The following is a 15813-nucleotide window of genomic DNA, read 5'->3' as shown; positions in this document are numbered from 1 at the left end:
TAACTGAAAACAACAGGCACAGACAAATTATTTCTACTTGTCAGCTAGCTGAGGAAAGCTTTCTTCCCTGTGCTTTATTTATACCAATATTACATTCAGAAGCAGCTACAACAAATCCAAGGACTTTCTGAAATAGCAGAACAGTAAATAGTTTCCACCCAGAGCACAGTGCAGAATTAAATGAACTACAAGGCCAGAGTTCTGTCTCACAGAGTCGAGAAGTTTTTAAACATAAATGCAAATGATAGATATTAATTGTAGTAAGGGAAATATAGCTAACTATGGAAACACAACCCCAGTTTCAGAATTAGGTGAAGAAAGAGAGATTTAAGAAACACATGCTGTGTGCTTATGGTTTACACATCAATTATTTTTCCCAGCATCCTAGACTTAGCTTATTTAATCCCAATACTGTAGGTAGGATTATTTAATACAGAGCATTCCAGGAACGTGTAATCACGTCTGGCGTTACGGGCGATACGCATTCTGCTGTGTGAAGAAAAATAACTGACACTACAGGCAGATGAATGCATCCAGAAGCAAGGAAAGTCATTTGGAGCAGAGCCTTTATCTGGGGCTTCGATGTCTTTCTAGACCCCAGCGCACGCTACGTAAAGCTCCCCTGAGCAGCCCCCAGTACATCCCTGCTTGGGAGCCTTTATGCAGCCACACATCTCACCGCTGTGAGCCCACCAGAGGCAGGGCTGGAGTCGCAGAGCCCTGATTTGTTGCTGAAGGCACCCTAAAGCGATGGCCAGCAGAGATGTCCACACTGCGGCTCTGTGCCGCCCAGGGCAATGCAAAACATCCCCGGGGCTGGGATTTCCCAGCCACATCCATTAGTGGCCCCAAATCCCGAGCATGAAGGGGCACAGGGTCATTCCTGCAGTGAAATGGGGGAGCTGGTGTCAGCCCTGACCTCTGTGCTGTCTCCTCCTTTCCCTGTGCCTCTCCCTGCTTTAGAAAACGTACCGGGATTTCCGATTGCAAGGTGTGCTGGACTCCACCTTAAACAGCAAAACCTACGAGACCATCCGGAACCGGCTGACAGTAGAGGAGGCCACAGCGTCGGTCAGTGAAGGCGGAGGGCTCCAGGGGATCACCATGAAGGACAGCGATGAGGAAGACGAAGAGGATGACTAGGGAAGATGGCCCGGAGGACCGGCTGGGGGTCGCCCGGTATCCGTGCATGTACCTCGTCTGTAACTCAGTTAGCCACATTAGGAATTCTTCTGTCAGCTCTAAATGCCCATGAGAAGTTTACCAATACAAATGCCATGTTAGCTGTGTGGTAATAAGATTAGCACCTCTCTCTTTGATTCATCGGTTTCCTAATTTCATATCTATATGTTCATAAGCAATATGGAGCACCATTGTTTAATACTGTTAATGGAAAAACTACATAGAAAACATGCTAGGTGTGTCCCTGTTATAATTAAAGTTTAAACAATGCTTCATTAATGTACTGTATATACATTGATGGTAAATTGTTGTGAAGATGAGTGAATCGAGTCCTTTCATTTCTTTGTTTCTCTTCTGTGGATGCCAACTGCTTAAAATTAATAAAAAAAAAAAAACAGCTTTGTTTTTAAAAGAAGAAAGAGGCAATTACAAATTATTTTTTTTGTTCTCTCTGTTCATTTCAAAACCAGAAAACAAACAAACCCAGACAGCCGTTTGAATCACTCTGCATCCTTGTTAATGTACCAGGCTCTTCCCTTCAATATGCAGTTAACTCCATGGAGGCTACATCCCAAAGGATTAGTCATTCTAATTGCCACACCAGATTAATCCTATCATTATGGATATATCATGCCACATTACAAGTCCAAAGCAGTTGTTTTATGTTGACGTTTGCTCCTCTAAATGTTACATTTTTGTTTAAATTTCAAATAACTGTGTATGTACAAAGACAACTTTAATTACAATCTTAGACTATACAAATGTGTTTATAATAATATATTGAATATTTATTTCAGTAGATTGTAACCATAATTTACAATTCCTCTGTTTCACAATGGTTTTTATATATGTCATGTACATTGCATTTTGACCAGTAACTGCATGTCCATCAGTCCCTCTTCCAGAGCTTTTACTTTCTGTGTAAAATAGTGATCCATCTTGCTTTTTTTGCCTTATACAAGCCGACAGTTGTAAAAGTGTGAGAACTGTGGCTTCTCAATAAATAACTATTCAGATGTCCTAAGAATAAATTATGGAGTCTTTTTATGTCTGCCTTAGAAAAAAAAAAAATTACAAGCTGAGATGTAAGAGCCCCCACCTCTCAGAATAAAGGCATTTTCTTTTCTCATGGGTGTTTTTACAGTTTCTTAATTAAGAAGATGGTTTCTGATTTGTTTCCCAAGGTCAGGGTGGGACCAGACTGTCTAATCCCCAGGGACAAGGGCATTTCTGCTGTCACCTGTGCAGTGGTTTCCACCGTTATGTGCACTCTACACCCTCTGATCTGCATCTGGATGTCCAACTGATGGTCCACTCTGGTACAGCCTCTGCTGTTACATGGTTATCAGCCCTGCCCAACACGTACCAAAAGGCCTCAGTTTCTATTTTAACTTTTCCCAAAGCAGTCAATTGCACTTACAAACACATCGTAGGGGCAGAGACCCCTAACTGAAATTAAAAATTGGGCTGGTTTGATGGAAATCATGTTAGATTGGGAGGTTTTTTTTTGAGACCTCTTGCAGGCACTCCCGCCCATCAGCCACTTCAACCTGAAAATGAATCCTCCTAGCTCAGGTTTCAGTCAGTTGAGAGAGAGGCAGAAGAGCTGATGTCCTTAACCTCCAAGCACAGCAACCTGTTGCCACTCTGGGGAACAAGGACAAATGTTCACCAACAAAAGATGGGGAAATCTTGGGGAAAAAAAACTTCCTGCCTGGATGAACTGTTAAACTAAACCATCTTCCAGTGCCCAAGAGCCATGAGACACTCCCTGGACATAGGGGAGCAGGAGGAGACCTCTAAGAACAGACAGTGAAAGGATCGTTGAGTCCCAGATGGGGCTTGGATAGTTTTGGAGTCTGGAGCACATTCACCTGCAATGCTGGATTTTTTGGGTCCCTTCCCTCTATGGCAGAGTTTAGCACCTGGCTTGGAGGTGCTCTGCAGCCCCATCTGGATGGCCATACCCTACACATTCAACATCCACCTACCCGTGACGACCTCGGTACACCATTCCCCTCTTGGAACAAGGTTCCCCCTTGGAACAACCACTTTGGGTGGTGGGCATGCACATTTAGCCCCATTTATGTGTTGATAAGCCATGTGATGCACTAGAATAGACAAGTCTTGAAGCCTGACTGCAGCCCAGCAGACCACTTCTTGCTTTTTGTCTTACTCCATGATGCTCGCAGAGAGAGGTATTGCCAGGAAAAGCCACCTCTGAGGACTTAGGCAGGAACATGGCCTTGTGGGCACTGATACAGGAAACTCTTCCTCCTTGTTACATGTCCTCCAGCTGTGCAACTACTTGATCCTAAATCCCCAGAGGAACTGAGGTAGCAGTTGAGTGTTTAAGTCATACTGAGTCTAACAAAACCAGTTCAGGTACCTCGGCAGGTCTGTCACTGAGCCACATTTTAAAAAAAAAAAAAAAAAGGTCTATATCTTGACATCATTATGCTTGGAGCCTTCAGTCACGCTCTGAAGCCTTCACAGGACTTGCCCAACAAAACAAGTCTCACAAGACATAAAACAAAGAACAAACTGCAAGTACCACCTGGTCACTTCTTTCTAAGTGGCTGAGATCCACTTTAGACCCATACACATACTGATGCATATGTGGGCTCGTGCCCTCTTCACCTTCTTCCTCAGCTGTCCCAAATATTTATATGAAGGGCAACAACTCCAAGAGGAGGCACTGGGAAAGCTTTTCCTGAGGTGGTCGCCAGGCTGGTAGCAAAGAGCACTGTGGGAGACTCAAATGTGTAGCTCTGCTCCCAGACAGGCAGACCAGAGCTGGAGAAACAGCTTGATTCTGCTCTGGAAATGGCTCCCTTTTTTTTTTTAACACTAAATATTTATTGGGTAAAAACACAGCCCACTTCCACCTGCCACCTTTCAAAATAGTGAGCCCTGCTCAGTTTTTTGAATGGAAGAGTGTGGGCGCAGCCTTCAGGAGACGATCCTTGGCTGTGCATCACTAACACACATAGGTGCCTCCCTGAAACGCTGGTGATGGACACCCTCGTCTGAGTTTCTCTGTCATTAGCAATGACCCTATAGCCTGTGGCAGCTTTTTTGTGTGTCCTCAAACTCCAATAAATCACCTCAGAGACTCCATAAGCACTGTGAGGATATGTCAGGCTTGACCACACACTCAAAACAAGGCAGCATTAGCCAGCTTACTTCTTTTAAGGAGTTTGGACCCAAATTATAAGCTTCAAGTTATGTACTTCAGTTTAACAGGGAGAAGAATTCATGTATGAGCAATGCTGGAAAGCAGGATTTAACCTCCCGCTCCAGAGCCTGCAGCCCGTGGTTGAGCAAAGGCGCGTGTTGTACCCAGACTCCCACTGCCTTTAATCCTGCAAACGGTTACGTGGGTGCTGGCACCCCGATCCTGTCCTACACGGGTGCTGCACCATGGTAGCAGGAGCAAAAGTGGCAGTTTCGGTTAATCTTCCATAAATGTTGAATCCAAAATGGTTTGGTTTTGTCTGAAAAAACGTAAATCAGGGTTTAAAGCCCTCCTGGCCCCCAGACCACGCTTCGGACAAGGCTCAGGCTCCTGCAGAGCAAAGCTACACCTCAGGCAGCATCTAAGAGGGCTTCCTGATGGATGGGAGCACTCTGGCAAAGCCAGCCGAGGAATGCAAAGGTCTGCTGCTGGTTTCGCTTCAACCCATTGCTGCGACGGAACGAGCTCCAACAGTCAAAGGACTTTCTGCCAGTACAACTGCACCTAGATGAGGAAGCTGCCAGTACAGTTATGTCAATCAGTTTTGGGGAAAGAGGAAAATTTCATTCTTCTGCCAGCAAAATTTTAAATGATAGATCAGGCCAAAACTTCTCTCATATTTACAGGGAAGTCCAGCGAAAATATCCTTTTTTTGACAGACTTACTTAAAGCATGTGGCATGGAGACTGAAAATGCTATCAACTATTTGACTGACAAGTGTCAGCAGCTGTTCATCCAATTTGTTTTATATTTCAGCAACTAACAGATTCTTTCCTCTCTGCTGTAATGCATGTCTCCTGGCCCATAGGCATCTTAGAAATTGCTTTTCTGCCTCTCTAGTGACCAAAATGTCAAAAATATTAGAAGACAATTTGTGTTCAGAAGCATAAACAGGCACGCAGCAAAGCAAAGATGATTTTTGTCAATGCTCAGGCTGTGTTCTTTTTAAAAAAGTCACAGCAAACCTAAGGCAAAAATTACTTCTCTAAGCTTTAAAATAAAAAGCTAAAGCAAACAAAGCACCCGCTAAATCAGCACAGGTTAAACCATCAGCTACCGAGGGGAAAAGCACTCATCTAATGGCCATCCGGAACGCAGCTGAGCCGTACTTCAACCTCTGCACTCTGTGAAGTTCACAACGCTGCGTTACCGCCACCATCACCAGCATCTGTTCAAAAACCTGCTCCGTGGTGTCACGATTCCACGGAGCCACCAGCGCTGAGTCCAGCTAGGAGAGTCCCTTAAGCCATTCACAAAAAAAACAGCCTTCTTCATCTTAGGTCTAGCAATGCTTTCAGAAACTCTTTGATCCCTGAATGCATATAAGTTACAATTATGGCAGTCGCCACCCATTCTGAACCTGCTGGACTGTTCAGACTTTTTTTAGCCTGCGTGACACCTCTCTCCGGTGAGCTGTATTCAGCCCTATTTCCTTTACTCAAGCACGCTTATGCTCTTGAGCTAAACCTGAAGTGATATTTTCCTCAGCCTTTCTAAAAGATGCAGATTCCATTTCAAGTTGTAAATCTGCATTTGTTGTAACTATGCAAAATATGGGAGAAAAAAAGTGCAGAGATTATATGCAATCTGCCAGCAGAGTTGTGTGCCATGAGGAAAATGCCTCACAGGTCAAAACAAAGAAAAACACTGAGCAACAAATTAGTTGCAGGCAGTAGCTAATATGGAGATCAAAAGATTAAAATCAACATACAACGATGAAATCACTGGAATAATAGGAGCACTTAAGAAGATTAAGTCAATAACAGAGTCCAGTAGTACAAAAATAAGATTTTGATTATACTGTAAAATTTGATATTGGGAGAGCAAAAGCAATTACAACCACGACATGCTTCGCTCTCCCCGCCTTAGACCATCTTGGCTCATTTCCTATGCAAGGAAATACAGTTGTTGGAATAAACAGAAATGTTGTGACTCAAGTGCTCGATTCAAAAACAAACCAGGTGGTCAGATCAGACTGGGGACTGACAAGACAGGGTCTGTAAAACGAGGACTTGTTGCAGATCCTGGAGGATCCGACAGCTGGGGGGAACGCAGGCCACACCGTTTAGGACTGCTTTCGGCACAGAGAGCTCCACCAGCAGCTGATCCCAGGGGCTGTCCCAGGCTGTCAGCTGGAGAGGAGAGCCATGCACTGGAAGAGAGGAAGGATGAGAGAAATGGCTCAAAGGCTTGAAGTGCTGGTGACCTCTGATAACAGGGAAGGATTTTTTTCTATCCAGCGGAAACAGAAAAGACTGCAGGTTTGGTTTTGCGATGGAAAGCAGAGGCAGAGCACACGGCAGCCTCCAAGCCCATCTGGACCCTCACGTAAGGGACAGGAACATGTCCCATAGCCATGTTCACCAGCTCTGGGGGTCACCCACTAGCACAACCCAATGGGGATGGGAAGGACAACCTGCCGAGGGGCAGCTAATGCTCGCCATGACAGATCTATCCTTGGTCAACCCAGGTGTGCAAGCAGGAAGAGATAAGCCAGCCGCCGCCAATGCGCACTGACCATGGCTGTAGGACACCAGCCTCATCCATGGACTGAGGGGACAAAGGCCTATAGGTCCCCTGGAGAAACAGTCATCCCGGTGGGGGGCTCCTCACCTGAAAAGTCTCAGAGCCCTTGGTGGGTTCTGCCATGTTCTGTGAGGAACAGCCTGAGCTGCTCCCCTGCTCCCCAGAGCTGATGACTCGCCTGGGCTTTTCTCTAAATTGGTTCTTCAGCATCAGTAACTCCAGCCCTACCCCAACTCCCCCACCCCAAAATCACAAGCTAGGCTCATAATTAAATCAAATAAATAAATTATTGGCTATTTTTACAGAATTTGTGGGTGTTCTTGAACATTCAGGGAATATTTGGGTCGTGCATTGAAGATTTTTCCTGCAATAACAAGGTCTGGATTTTTAGTTTGGGCTCTGATTGTTGGGGGGATTTTTAGTGGTTCTTCTAGATCATATCTTCTGGGGTGAAATCAGCACTGTTCTTGTGCCCAAGTGGCACAGCAGCAGCTTCACCAGTCAGTCTGGGAGTCCTGCCAGGCTCTCTCTGACTTAGCCACCACCACCAGGGACGGGGATGCTGCAGCCCAGCCGGTCTCGCGTTGCCCAGAGGAAGGAGATAATGTGCTGCCGTCCGCCGGTACCTCTGTACCTCACAGCCTGTGGAGTTCTGCTCTGCAGTGGATGAGGACATTTGTGACAACAGTTCAAACAAGGGCAAATACAAATCTTGACCAACGTAACACGTGGCATAGCCAGAAAAGCTGGTCAACACCGACTGGGAAGGGAGTTGCAAAAGGACAGTGGAAATGGCAATTGTTACTGGCTTTGAAAAGATTCTTACCCTATGCGATTTTTTTTCATTGAAAAAGCAAGTAATTTTGAAAATGAGATGGTTTGCTATCTCATTAAGGGGAGAATAATTCAAAACACGTGGAGTTTGTCCCACTTATTTTTTTGGCCATCCTTCTTTCAAGCAAAAAAAGGAAGGAATAGGAACACAAAACTGAAGTGGGCTTCTACCCGTTTTCACTGCTTTTTGCTCCTTTTTCTGAAACGTTTTCAGTGGGAAAGTGAGAACAAGGCCATCCCCCCATTATATTCTCCTTCTCTACTTCCTCCCACCTTTTCTCCTAAATAGAAAATAAGGGGAAAAACAAAACTAGAAAAACTTAAAAGCTCCCACTCCTTCAAAAAGAAAAAAAATAATACAACATTTCAAAACATTAGCAAGGGACATCTATCGGTTTCAGCATTCAGAAATGAAATGCAGCATTGCTCCATTACTGCAACGTGATGAATTACTATTTCCGACAATAAGGATGGAGAACAGCAGCTCACCCCTTCAACAATTTCTTGCTTGCCTTGCTGGCCAGGTTGACTTTGGACATGATGTGGACTCCATCAACTCCTCGACTGCCTCCTGGGCCAGACCGGTCTCGCACCAGGAGCTAGACTTCACCCATGATGTCTCTCTCCACTCCTCACAGGCAGGCAGTGTTTTTGGGGCATAAAACCTGGCTGGGATCGAGCCGTTAGTTACCATTCCTGTTGACAGGCAAACTAGAATAGGCTCTGGCTCACTTTCTCCGAGCTGCGGAAGGAGGAATGAGCCGAGAAAAGAGTTCATTCAATTGCTTCTGTTTGGCAGCTCTGCAGGACTCTCCGCATAGACAGAACGAGATGTGGCAAGTAAGGAGTTGCCATTTTTAGAATTACATAAGCCAGTTTGATTGCCATCGAGGCACTCTGTGCAGCTCCTGCCACGGTGCCCTGCCGCTTGCTCTGCAGCGGGGCTAGATTTCAAACAGCTTTAGGAGCAGGTCAGATACCAGCTCTTAAAATTAGACTCGGCTTAAAAATGTCAATGCTACCCCTGCCATCACTGACAAAGTTGACTGACCAGCGCAGCCATGCCAGCACACTCCCAAAATCACACTAGCTGCATTTGCTCTGGGACCCATGCACTGCTTCAAAACCTAGCTCCACGGTAGTGTTTTATTATGTTAAAAAAAAAAAAACACTAAAAAAATTAAAATAAATTAGAATTATCTGCCTACATATACACAGTAACGTGTGCATGACTCGGTGAACGGGCTGAAACAATAGTCTGGAGGGACTCGATGCCTCTGCTCCAGCCAAGGGGGCCTCTCCATGCGCTGCCCCCGCCCCACGCACAGTGGTGGCGGTCACCATTGGGCGACAGTGCAGCAGGGTCACCCCACCGACCCCAAGGGCCCTGCGGGATGAAAGGGACTGCCTGTGGGTGCTGAGGCCTTGGCACCGCTCCCGTTACACAAGGTACCGTGGGTTCAAAGGGGTAAGGGGAAGCAGTCAAACGTGTAACAACTCCCTCTTCACCCCAGTCCCAGCTTTGCTATCTATCTTGACTTCCCTGTTCGTTGTTTGGTAATTTGTCCAAAGAGTGCCTGTCTCTGAGCGCTGTGACCGGAACTCCGTCCAGACACCTCGAGGCCATCCCCGGGGTGCCCTCCGAGGCTGTCATTGCACCGAGCCGGACCCAAACGCAGCAAACCCAGCCAACACCGCAGCCTGGCTCTCCTCCCAGCGCGATCCCGGGCCCCTCTGCCGCACCTTGCACCAGCCACAAAGCCACAGCAGAAACTGTCCCCCTAGCTCACAAAAGGCAGCCCCGTCCTAAGGGCCTGGGCTGGTGGCTTGCCTGGTCGTCCATCACTTTCTGCTATTAGGAAAAAAAAAATAAAATTAGGAAATACAGATAAAAAGCAAAGCAGCAAAGAAATCAAAGCCACCATTTCAGAGAGATCGAAGCATAATGCTAATAACTTTCGGCAGCCTCCACTGTGGAGTTTAAGCAGCTGCCAAGTTAAATAACTAGGAGGATCCTAAGTTATCTTCCACTGGACCATAAACGCTCAGCGCCGGCTGCCCGGGCAGGGCCGGCCCGAGGGGTGCGGGGGGCCGAGCCTGCGGGGCTCTGCGCTCCCCGCCCGGGACGGGTCCCCCGCAGCCCCCGAGCCCAGCGGGGTTTAGTTGTCGGAGGGCGAAAGGGAAACCCCCGCCGGTTTTCGATATGAGGGGCCGGGGCTGCCGGGCGCGGACGGGACCGAGGGACAGGGAGAGGCGGCGGGCGAGCTCCGCGCAGGGGCCGGGCGGGCACCCCGGTCGTTGTTCGGAGGGGGTCGGCGGCGCAAAAATAACCGTGAGAGCGATGGCGTCTGCTTTGCGGCGTGCGCCTTCCAGGGAAAAAAATTCCTCAAACTATTTCCCCGCTCCAAACGTGCGGGGTAGGACTGAGGGGTGAAGGATTAAAACTCCACGGGAAAGGCAGAAAGCGGCGCCGAGCCGGGACCCCGCAGCCCGCCCGACGTGCGGCCGCTCCTGCCCCCCTCCAAAAGCCGAGCTGGGCCACCTCGACCCCCTCAAACCCTCCAGCCCCGGTTCAGGGCGCAGAGAAGGGGGAAAAGGCGGTGGGCAGGGCGGCGGGGCTGGGGCAGCTGTCTCAAAGTCAGTCATTTGAAATGCGCTCGCCGGAACAGCAGAAGTCGAATCGATAGAGACAGCCTCCAGCTGTGCCTAAACCTGCGATTTCAATTAAAATACTGAGCTCGGATGCTCGGGTCGTAGCCGGGATCCCAAAGCACGGATGCACAAGGCGTGCGGTAGCTCGGTTACTTGCCGGTCGGGAGGCAGCGGCCCGGCCCGGGGACCGGTGCTCGGCCTCGTGCTCCGCGGGGGCTTCCCCGGGGCTGCTGCGGCGGGTCCCCGCCGTCGCTCCTCGCCTCCGGGAGCCCCGAGGCCTGTGGGAGGGAAAGATCCGGCTCGGAAAACAGCCGGGCCACAAAACAGCCCGGGAAGGACGAGGGCGGCTCGGGGGAGCTGGCAGCGAGCTCCCGGCCCCGGCTCCGCAGCCCTCTTTTATCCTGCCCGAAATCATCTCGTTTACAGAAAATATTTGTTTGCACTATTAGTTGGTACTGGAGTTAATTACTCAACGTGTGAGCGGGGAGTAATATGGATAAAAGCAGCCCCAGTGTTTATTGTGTGGGTGAGCTGTTGAGCGGTGCTTGAATAAACTGCAATTAGGGTTAGATAGAGATTAATTAACATGTGAGTGGCAAGGTGTAAAATAGTTCCCAACCCTCCACTCAGTATAATCTGCAGGCGAGGAAAAGAAGTTTGTGGAGGCTAATTAAATACTTTGCTAAAGCCGGCGAGCCCCGGGAGCGAGCGGAGGCGCGGGCTGGGCTGGGCTCAGGCGGGCTCGGCTCAGCCGGGCTCTCCCGCAGCTTGTGCCGGTGCGTGTGGCTCACCGCGGCCCCGTCCCATCCTCTTTCCTCAAAAAAAAAAAAAAAAAACAAAAAAAAAAGAAAAGAAAAGAAAAAAGAAAAAAAAAAAGCAGGACGGTTCCCTCCCTTTCACACTGACCCAGGCAGGAAGGATGGAGCGGGCACGGCCGGGGGGACGCCAGCACCTGATGGAGAGGGACCCCCCCCCCAACCCGAGGCGGGGTCTCCCCCGGAGCAGGGCTCCCCCCCCCCCGCCCCGGCGGTCGCTGGCGTTTTCCAAGTTTGTTTCTGGAGGGTGTTGTGGTGCGCAGGTGAAAGGGCCAGTCTGCAAACAGGGGTCGGGGGGAGAGAAGGGGCGGCTCTATCAGCGCCGCACAAAACCCCCAAATTCCTCCAAACTTTCTTAGGTGTGCTAGGAAGGCGAAAAAAAAAAAAAAAAAAAAAAAAAAAAGATAGACATATATAGGGGCCTTTTCATTGCTTGCTTTACCTCTGGCCAGGCTCAGTCTAAACCCTTCGCTCCCCCCGCCTCCCCTCCCCCGGATAATCCTCCCCTTTATTTTAGAAACACACAAAACCAGGTTCCACGCAGCGCTATAGTGGCTACAAGTGAAAGAGAATTGAGCGCCCTGAATCGCTGGGGGAAAATTGGTTGGGCTGAATAGCCCCGGCGAGGGACGGGGCGGCTCATCGGGGCCGGGGGAGCCGCGGCCGGCCCCCCCAAAACAGGTGGGCACGGAGCGCTCCCAATCGCCGCGTCCTCGCACCTCAGGTTTCTGCAAATCCTCCCCTCCCTCACCAAGTCGTTTTAATTAGAGAGAGGAAGGGAAGAAACCCCGGCATCCAGGCGCTATAATGTAGCGTCGCCTAATTTTTTTTTTTTTTGGGGGGGGGGGGTGGGGCACGATCAGGGTTAGAAGGGAAAGAGAGAGCCTCCCGGGAAAGCGGGCGCCTTTCGGGGTGACAATTTGCAAAATTCCCGTTCGCAGCGCACGGGTCCTTCTCTTTATTTATTTATTTTTTTTTTTTTAAAGCAGCGAAAACCCAGCCCTGGACTCGACTCCCTCCGCGTTTATTTAAGGCTAATCACCAGCCACCCTGAGAGGGGAGGGGGGTGGAATTAAACTTAGTTTAATTAACATTAATACACTGTCCTAATTAATGGGTTGGCTATTAATTTATACATGCTGGGGAGGCTCGCAGATAAGTGACAATTTATTAATTATCTTCCAACTCGGTTGCAACGGAGCTGATTGCAGATGGGTTGCCAAAATAACTCGAGCATGGTTGCGTGGTAGTTGCTTTAGGAAAAAAAAAAATAAATTCATTCTCTCCCTTCTTAAAAAAAAAAAAAAAGAAAGAAAAAAAAAATCCTCACGCTCACTCGGAGTGGCTTTTCTAACCCCAGCAAGAACTGGAGCACTCTTTTCCACCCAACTTGTGAATCGCACTTGCCTTCTAATTTGCCACATGCAAAACGATTCCTCTGCTTTGCAAGTTGCTTTTTAAGAAGGGAGAGAGAGAGGAAAAAAGCCAGCTTGCACACGAGCGACTTGTGCGTCTTAAACTGGAAGGAAATTGTGCGTGGAGAAGGGGGGGGGGGGGGGCTCCTTTTCCTCTCTCTGCCCCAACCCACCGCGCTCCAGCCCGGCGCCTCGGCTCGGGGAAGATCCATGGTGGCATCCCCATGTCATTCTGCTCCAAGTGACTTCATGTGATGTCAGCTTTAAATGTACGAGACCGTGATCTGACGCTCAGGAAGATGTTTGCTATCAAAATGTGACTGTGACCACACTCCGCTGCTTGGATGCCTCTCGCCGGCGCTGGGCAGAGGTAAGTGGTCCCAAGGCGAGCCCCTCGCCCCTGCCCCCGCATTTCCCGGGCCGCGGCCATCGGTGAGGCTGGGCTGGGTGGCACTGGGCTTGGGGAGCTTTTTTTTTTTCTTTCTTTTCTTTTTTTTTTTTTTTTAATACTAACAAGGTCTAGCTTGCATGTTACTTTAGCATGTTCCGCTTAATGAGCAGTAATCTGGTACCCTACGTGCCATTGTTCTTGGATATGTTCATTTGAATGTAAATAGGGAGGGGGTGCCGGTGGGGGGGGAAGTTGGAGGAGGGGGGGGAGAACAAGGTGCTTATTAAATTGATTTGTCTCCTGGCTTTTCTGGAATGCAGAGCCGAGAACGGGAGCGAGTCGCTGCTCACACCAAGTTCCCGCACGGCGGAGCGACATGGCGAGCTCGGGGTCGCTGGAGACGGTCATGATGCCTTCCTCCTGCCCCCGGCACGACGGCAGGGCCGCCGCCGCTAACCCCTCCAAAACCCTGGCCTTCTCCATCGAGCGGATCATGGCCAAGACGTCGGAGCCCAAGCCAGCCTTCGAGCAGAGGCACGGCGGGCCGGAGCCGGAGCCGGGCAAGAAGCCGCTGAGCCTGTGCTCGCCCCTGCCTTGCGTGATCCCCATCCCGCCTCTGGGTTACGAGGTGCCCTCCAAGACTCTCCTCAACTACTCGGAGCTGTGGAAGAGCAGCCTGCGGGGCGGCGCGGGGCTCTGCAAAGCCAACTGCGGTGTCTGCTGCAAGGCAGAGCTCGCCCTGGGCCAGCCCAGCGGCCGGCTCATCAAGCCGCAGGTCATCCACCAAGCCGGGGCTGTGCCCGCCGCCCCCCGCTCCCTCTACTACTTCAACTACCTGGATGCCACCTACCACCCGGCCGATATCCTGCACGGACAGCTCTTCCCGGCCGGGCTGCTGGGTGCCCCGCCGCCGGGGGGGCTCTCGGCCCACCAGAAGCTTTTCCTGCTGGAGAACGCCAAACTGGCGGGGTTGGCGGCCGAGAAGCTGCCGCCGCCACCGCCCTTCGCCCATAAGGAGCGGTTGCCGGGACACCTGGACCAGGTGATGAAGGAGGCGGCGGCGGCAGCGGCGGAGCGCGGCGGCCCCCCCAAAGGCCACGCCAAGCTGGGAGGCGGCGGCGGCGGGGCGGCGGAGGGAAAGCCCAAAAACTTTACCTGCGAGGTCTGCGGCAAGGTAAGAGGGGTGCCGGCGTGGGGAGGAGGATGAGGAGGGGGTCACGCCGTGCCTGACCTCGCCTTCCCCGCAGGTGTTCAACGCGCACTACAACCTCACCCGCCACATGCCCGTGCACACGGGGGCCCGGCCGTTCGTGTGCAAGGTCTGCGGGAAGGGCTTTCGCCAAGCCAGCACCCTGTGCCGGCACAAAATCATCCACACGCAGGTAGGTGGGGGGCAGGTGGGGTCCGGGAGGCGGCAGCTCCCCCCCCCTTTCCCGCTCCCCCCTCCTTGACGGGCCTCTCTCCCCCCCGGTGCAGGAGAAACCCCACAAGTGCAACCAGTGCGGGAAGGCGTTCAACAGGAGCTCCACGCTCAACACCCACATCCGCATCCACGCCGGCTACAAACCCTTCGTTTGCGAGTTCTGCGGCAAGGGCTTCCACCAGAAAGGTGAGCCGGGCCGGGCCGGGGGCCCCCGCGGGACCCTCGCCCATCATTAGCGGGGATCAAACGGCAGCGAGTCCTGCCGGGCCGGGGGAAGCGAGGGGCGCGGGCAGAGCCGCCGCCGCTCCCAATTACCTTCCCCCTAAGCCGGGCCCGCATCGCCGGCGACTGCTGACGGTTCTCCTTAAATGCCTTTTTTTTTTTTTTTTTTTTTTTTAAAAAAAAATATGCCGGGCCTCGGTCCTAATCCTGAGCCCCTCCGTTTGCCGCGGGTCACCGGGCTGACCCTGCCTCTCATTTGTGCCGTACCGGTTGCGCGCTGCTCCGCGGTGATGCGGACCGAGTTTGACAAGTCGGGGTGCGGGGGGGAGACGCTTCCTAATGTCCCCCCTCCCCTCCCCGTCCTGCCCTGCCTTACCTGTTTGCCGTGCGGCCCGGGCACCCTGGGGTAACCCCCTTTTCCACCTTTTTCCTCTCTCGCAGGCAACTACAAGAACCACAAGCTGACCCACAGCGGAGAGAAGCAGTACAAGTGCACCATTTGCAACAAAGCCTTCCACCAGATCTATAACTTGACTTTCCACATGCACACCCACAACGACAAGAAGCCCTTTACGTGCGTCACTTGCGGGAAAGGATTTTGCAGAAACTTTGATTTAAAGAAGCACGTCCGAAAGTTGCACGACAGCGTTTCCAGCGCTCCCCCCCCGCCACCGCGGGACCCCGGGCGCAACGGGCAGAGCTAAGGGGCCCGGCCCACCGCCCCACTCGGACCTGCTCTACCAGGCCAGCACTATTTATCCAAACCAGCCTTTGCTTCTCTGTCTTTTTTTTTTTTCTTCTTCTTTTTTCTTTTTTTCTTTTTTTTTTTTTCTTCCCCCAGCGAGCTCAGCCGCCGGTAGCAAGCGATCCCGAGCCGCAGGTGTATATAAGAGGAATCTTATTTAACGGCGGGTTGTGCCGCCGGGGCGGGACAGGTGCCAGGACACCGCTCTTTATACGTGTCTGTAAATCTCCATTTTAAATGTACGCTCGAATAAGTGAGGAATATATATATATATCTATATATATCTTATCATGGGACAATAAACCGGCCCTTCGCAGGTGTCTCATTTCCCACCTCGGCCCCGGTCCGAGGGGGGACGGGGCTGAACGGC

The 15813-nt window shown here is 51.0% G+C and overlaps 2 protein-coding genes across 11 annotated transcripts in view; both read left to right on the top strand.

Annotated features, from left to right (window-relative positions):
• CADPS (calcium dependent secretion activator) overlaps nt 1–2311 on the top strand; it is a 212558-nt gene extending 210247 nt beyond the window's left edge. For all 10 annotated transcript variants that reach the window (XM_086755865.1, XM_086755861.1, XM_086755864.1 and 7 more), the window contains one exon: nt 964–2311. In XM_086755865.1, the coding sequence (XP_086611991.1) occupies nt 964–1143 (180 nt within the window). In that variant the 3' untranslated portion in view covers nt 1144–2311. The remainder of the gene's footprint in view (nt 1–963) is intronic.
• Nucleotides 2312–12175: 9864 nt separating this feature from the next.
• Nucleotides 12176–15813, top strand: FEZF2 (FEZ family zinc finger 2). The gene is made up of 5 exons (XM_086755585.1): nt 12176–13032; nt 13374–14227; nt 14301–14435; nt 14530–14662; nt 15140–15813. Exons 2-5 carry the CDS (start codon nt 13430–13432, stop codon nt 15400–15402), a joined length of 1329 nt encoding a protein of 442 aa, XP_086611711.1. The 5' UTR covers nt 12176–13032; nt 13374–13429; the 3' UTR covers nt 15403–15813.

This window comes from Chlamydotis macqueenii, chromosome 10 (assembly GCF_036417535.1).
Source record: "Chlamydotis macqueenii isolate bChlMac1 chromosome 10, bChlMac1.mat, whole genome shotgun sequence".
In the NCBI taxonomy this organism is placed as follows: domain Eukaryota; kingdom Metazoa; phylum Chordata; class Aves; order Otidiformes; family Otididae; genus Chlamydotis; species Chlamydotis macqueenii.
The sequence above is the reverse complement of the archived record's forward strand: the minus strand, read 5'-3'. Positions and strand labels throughout refer to the sequence as shown.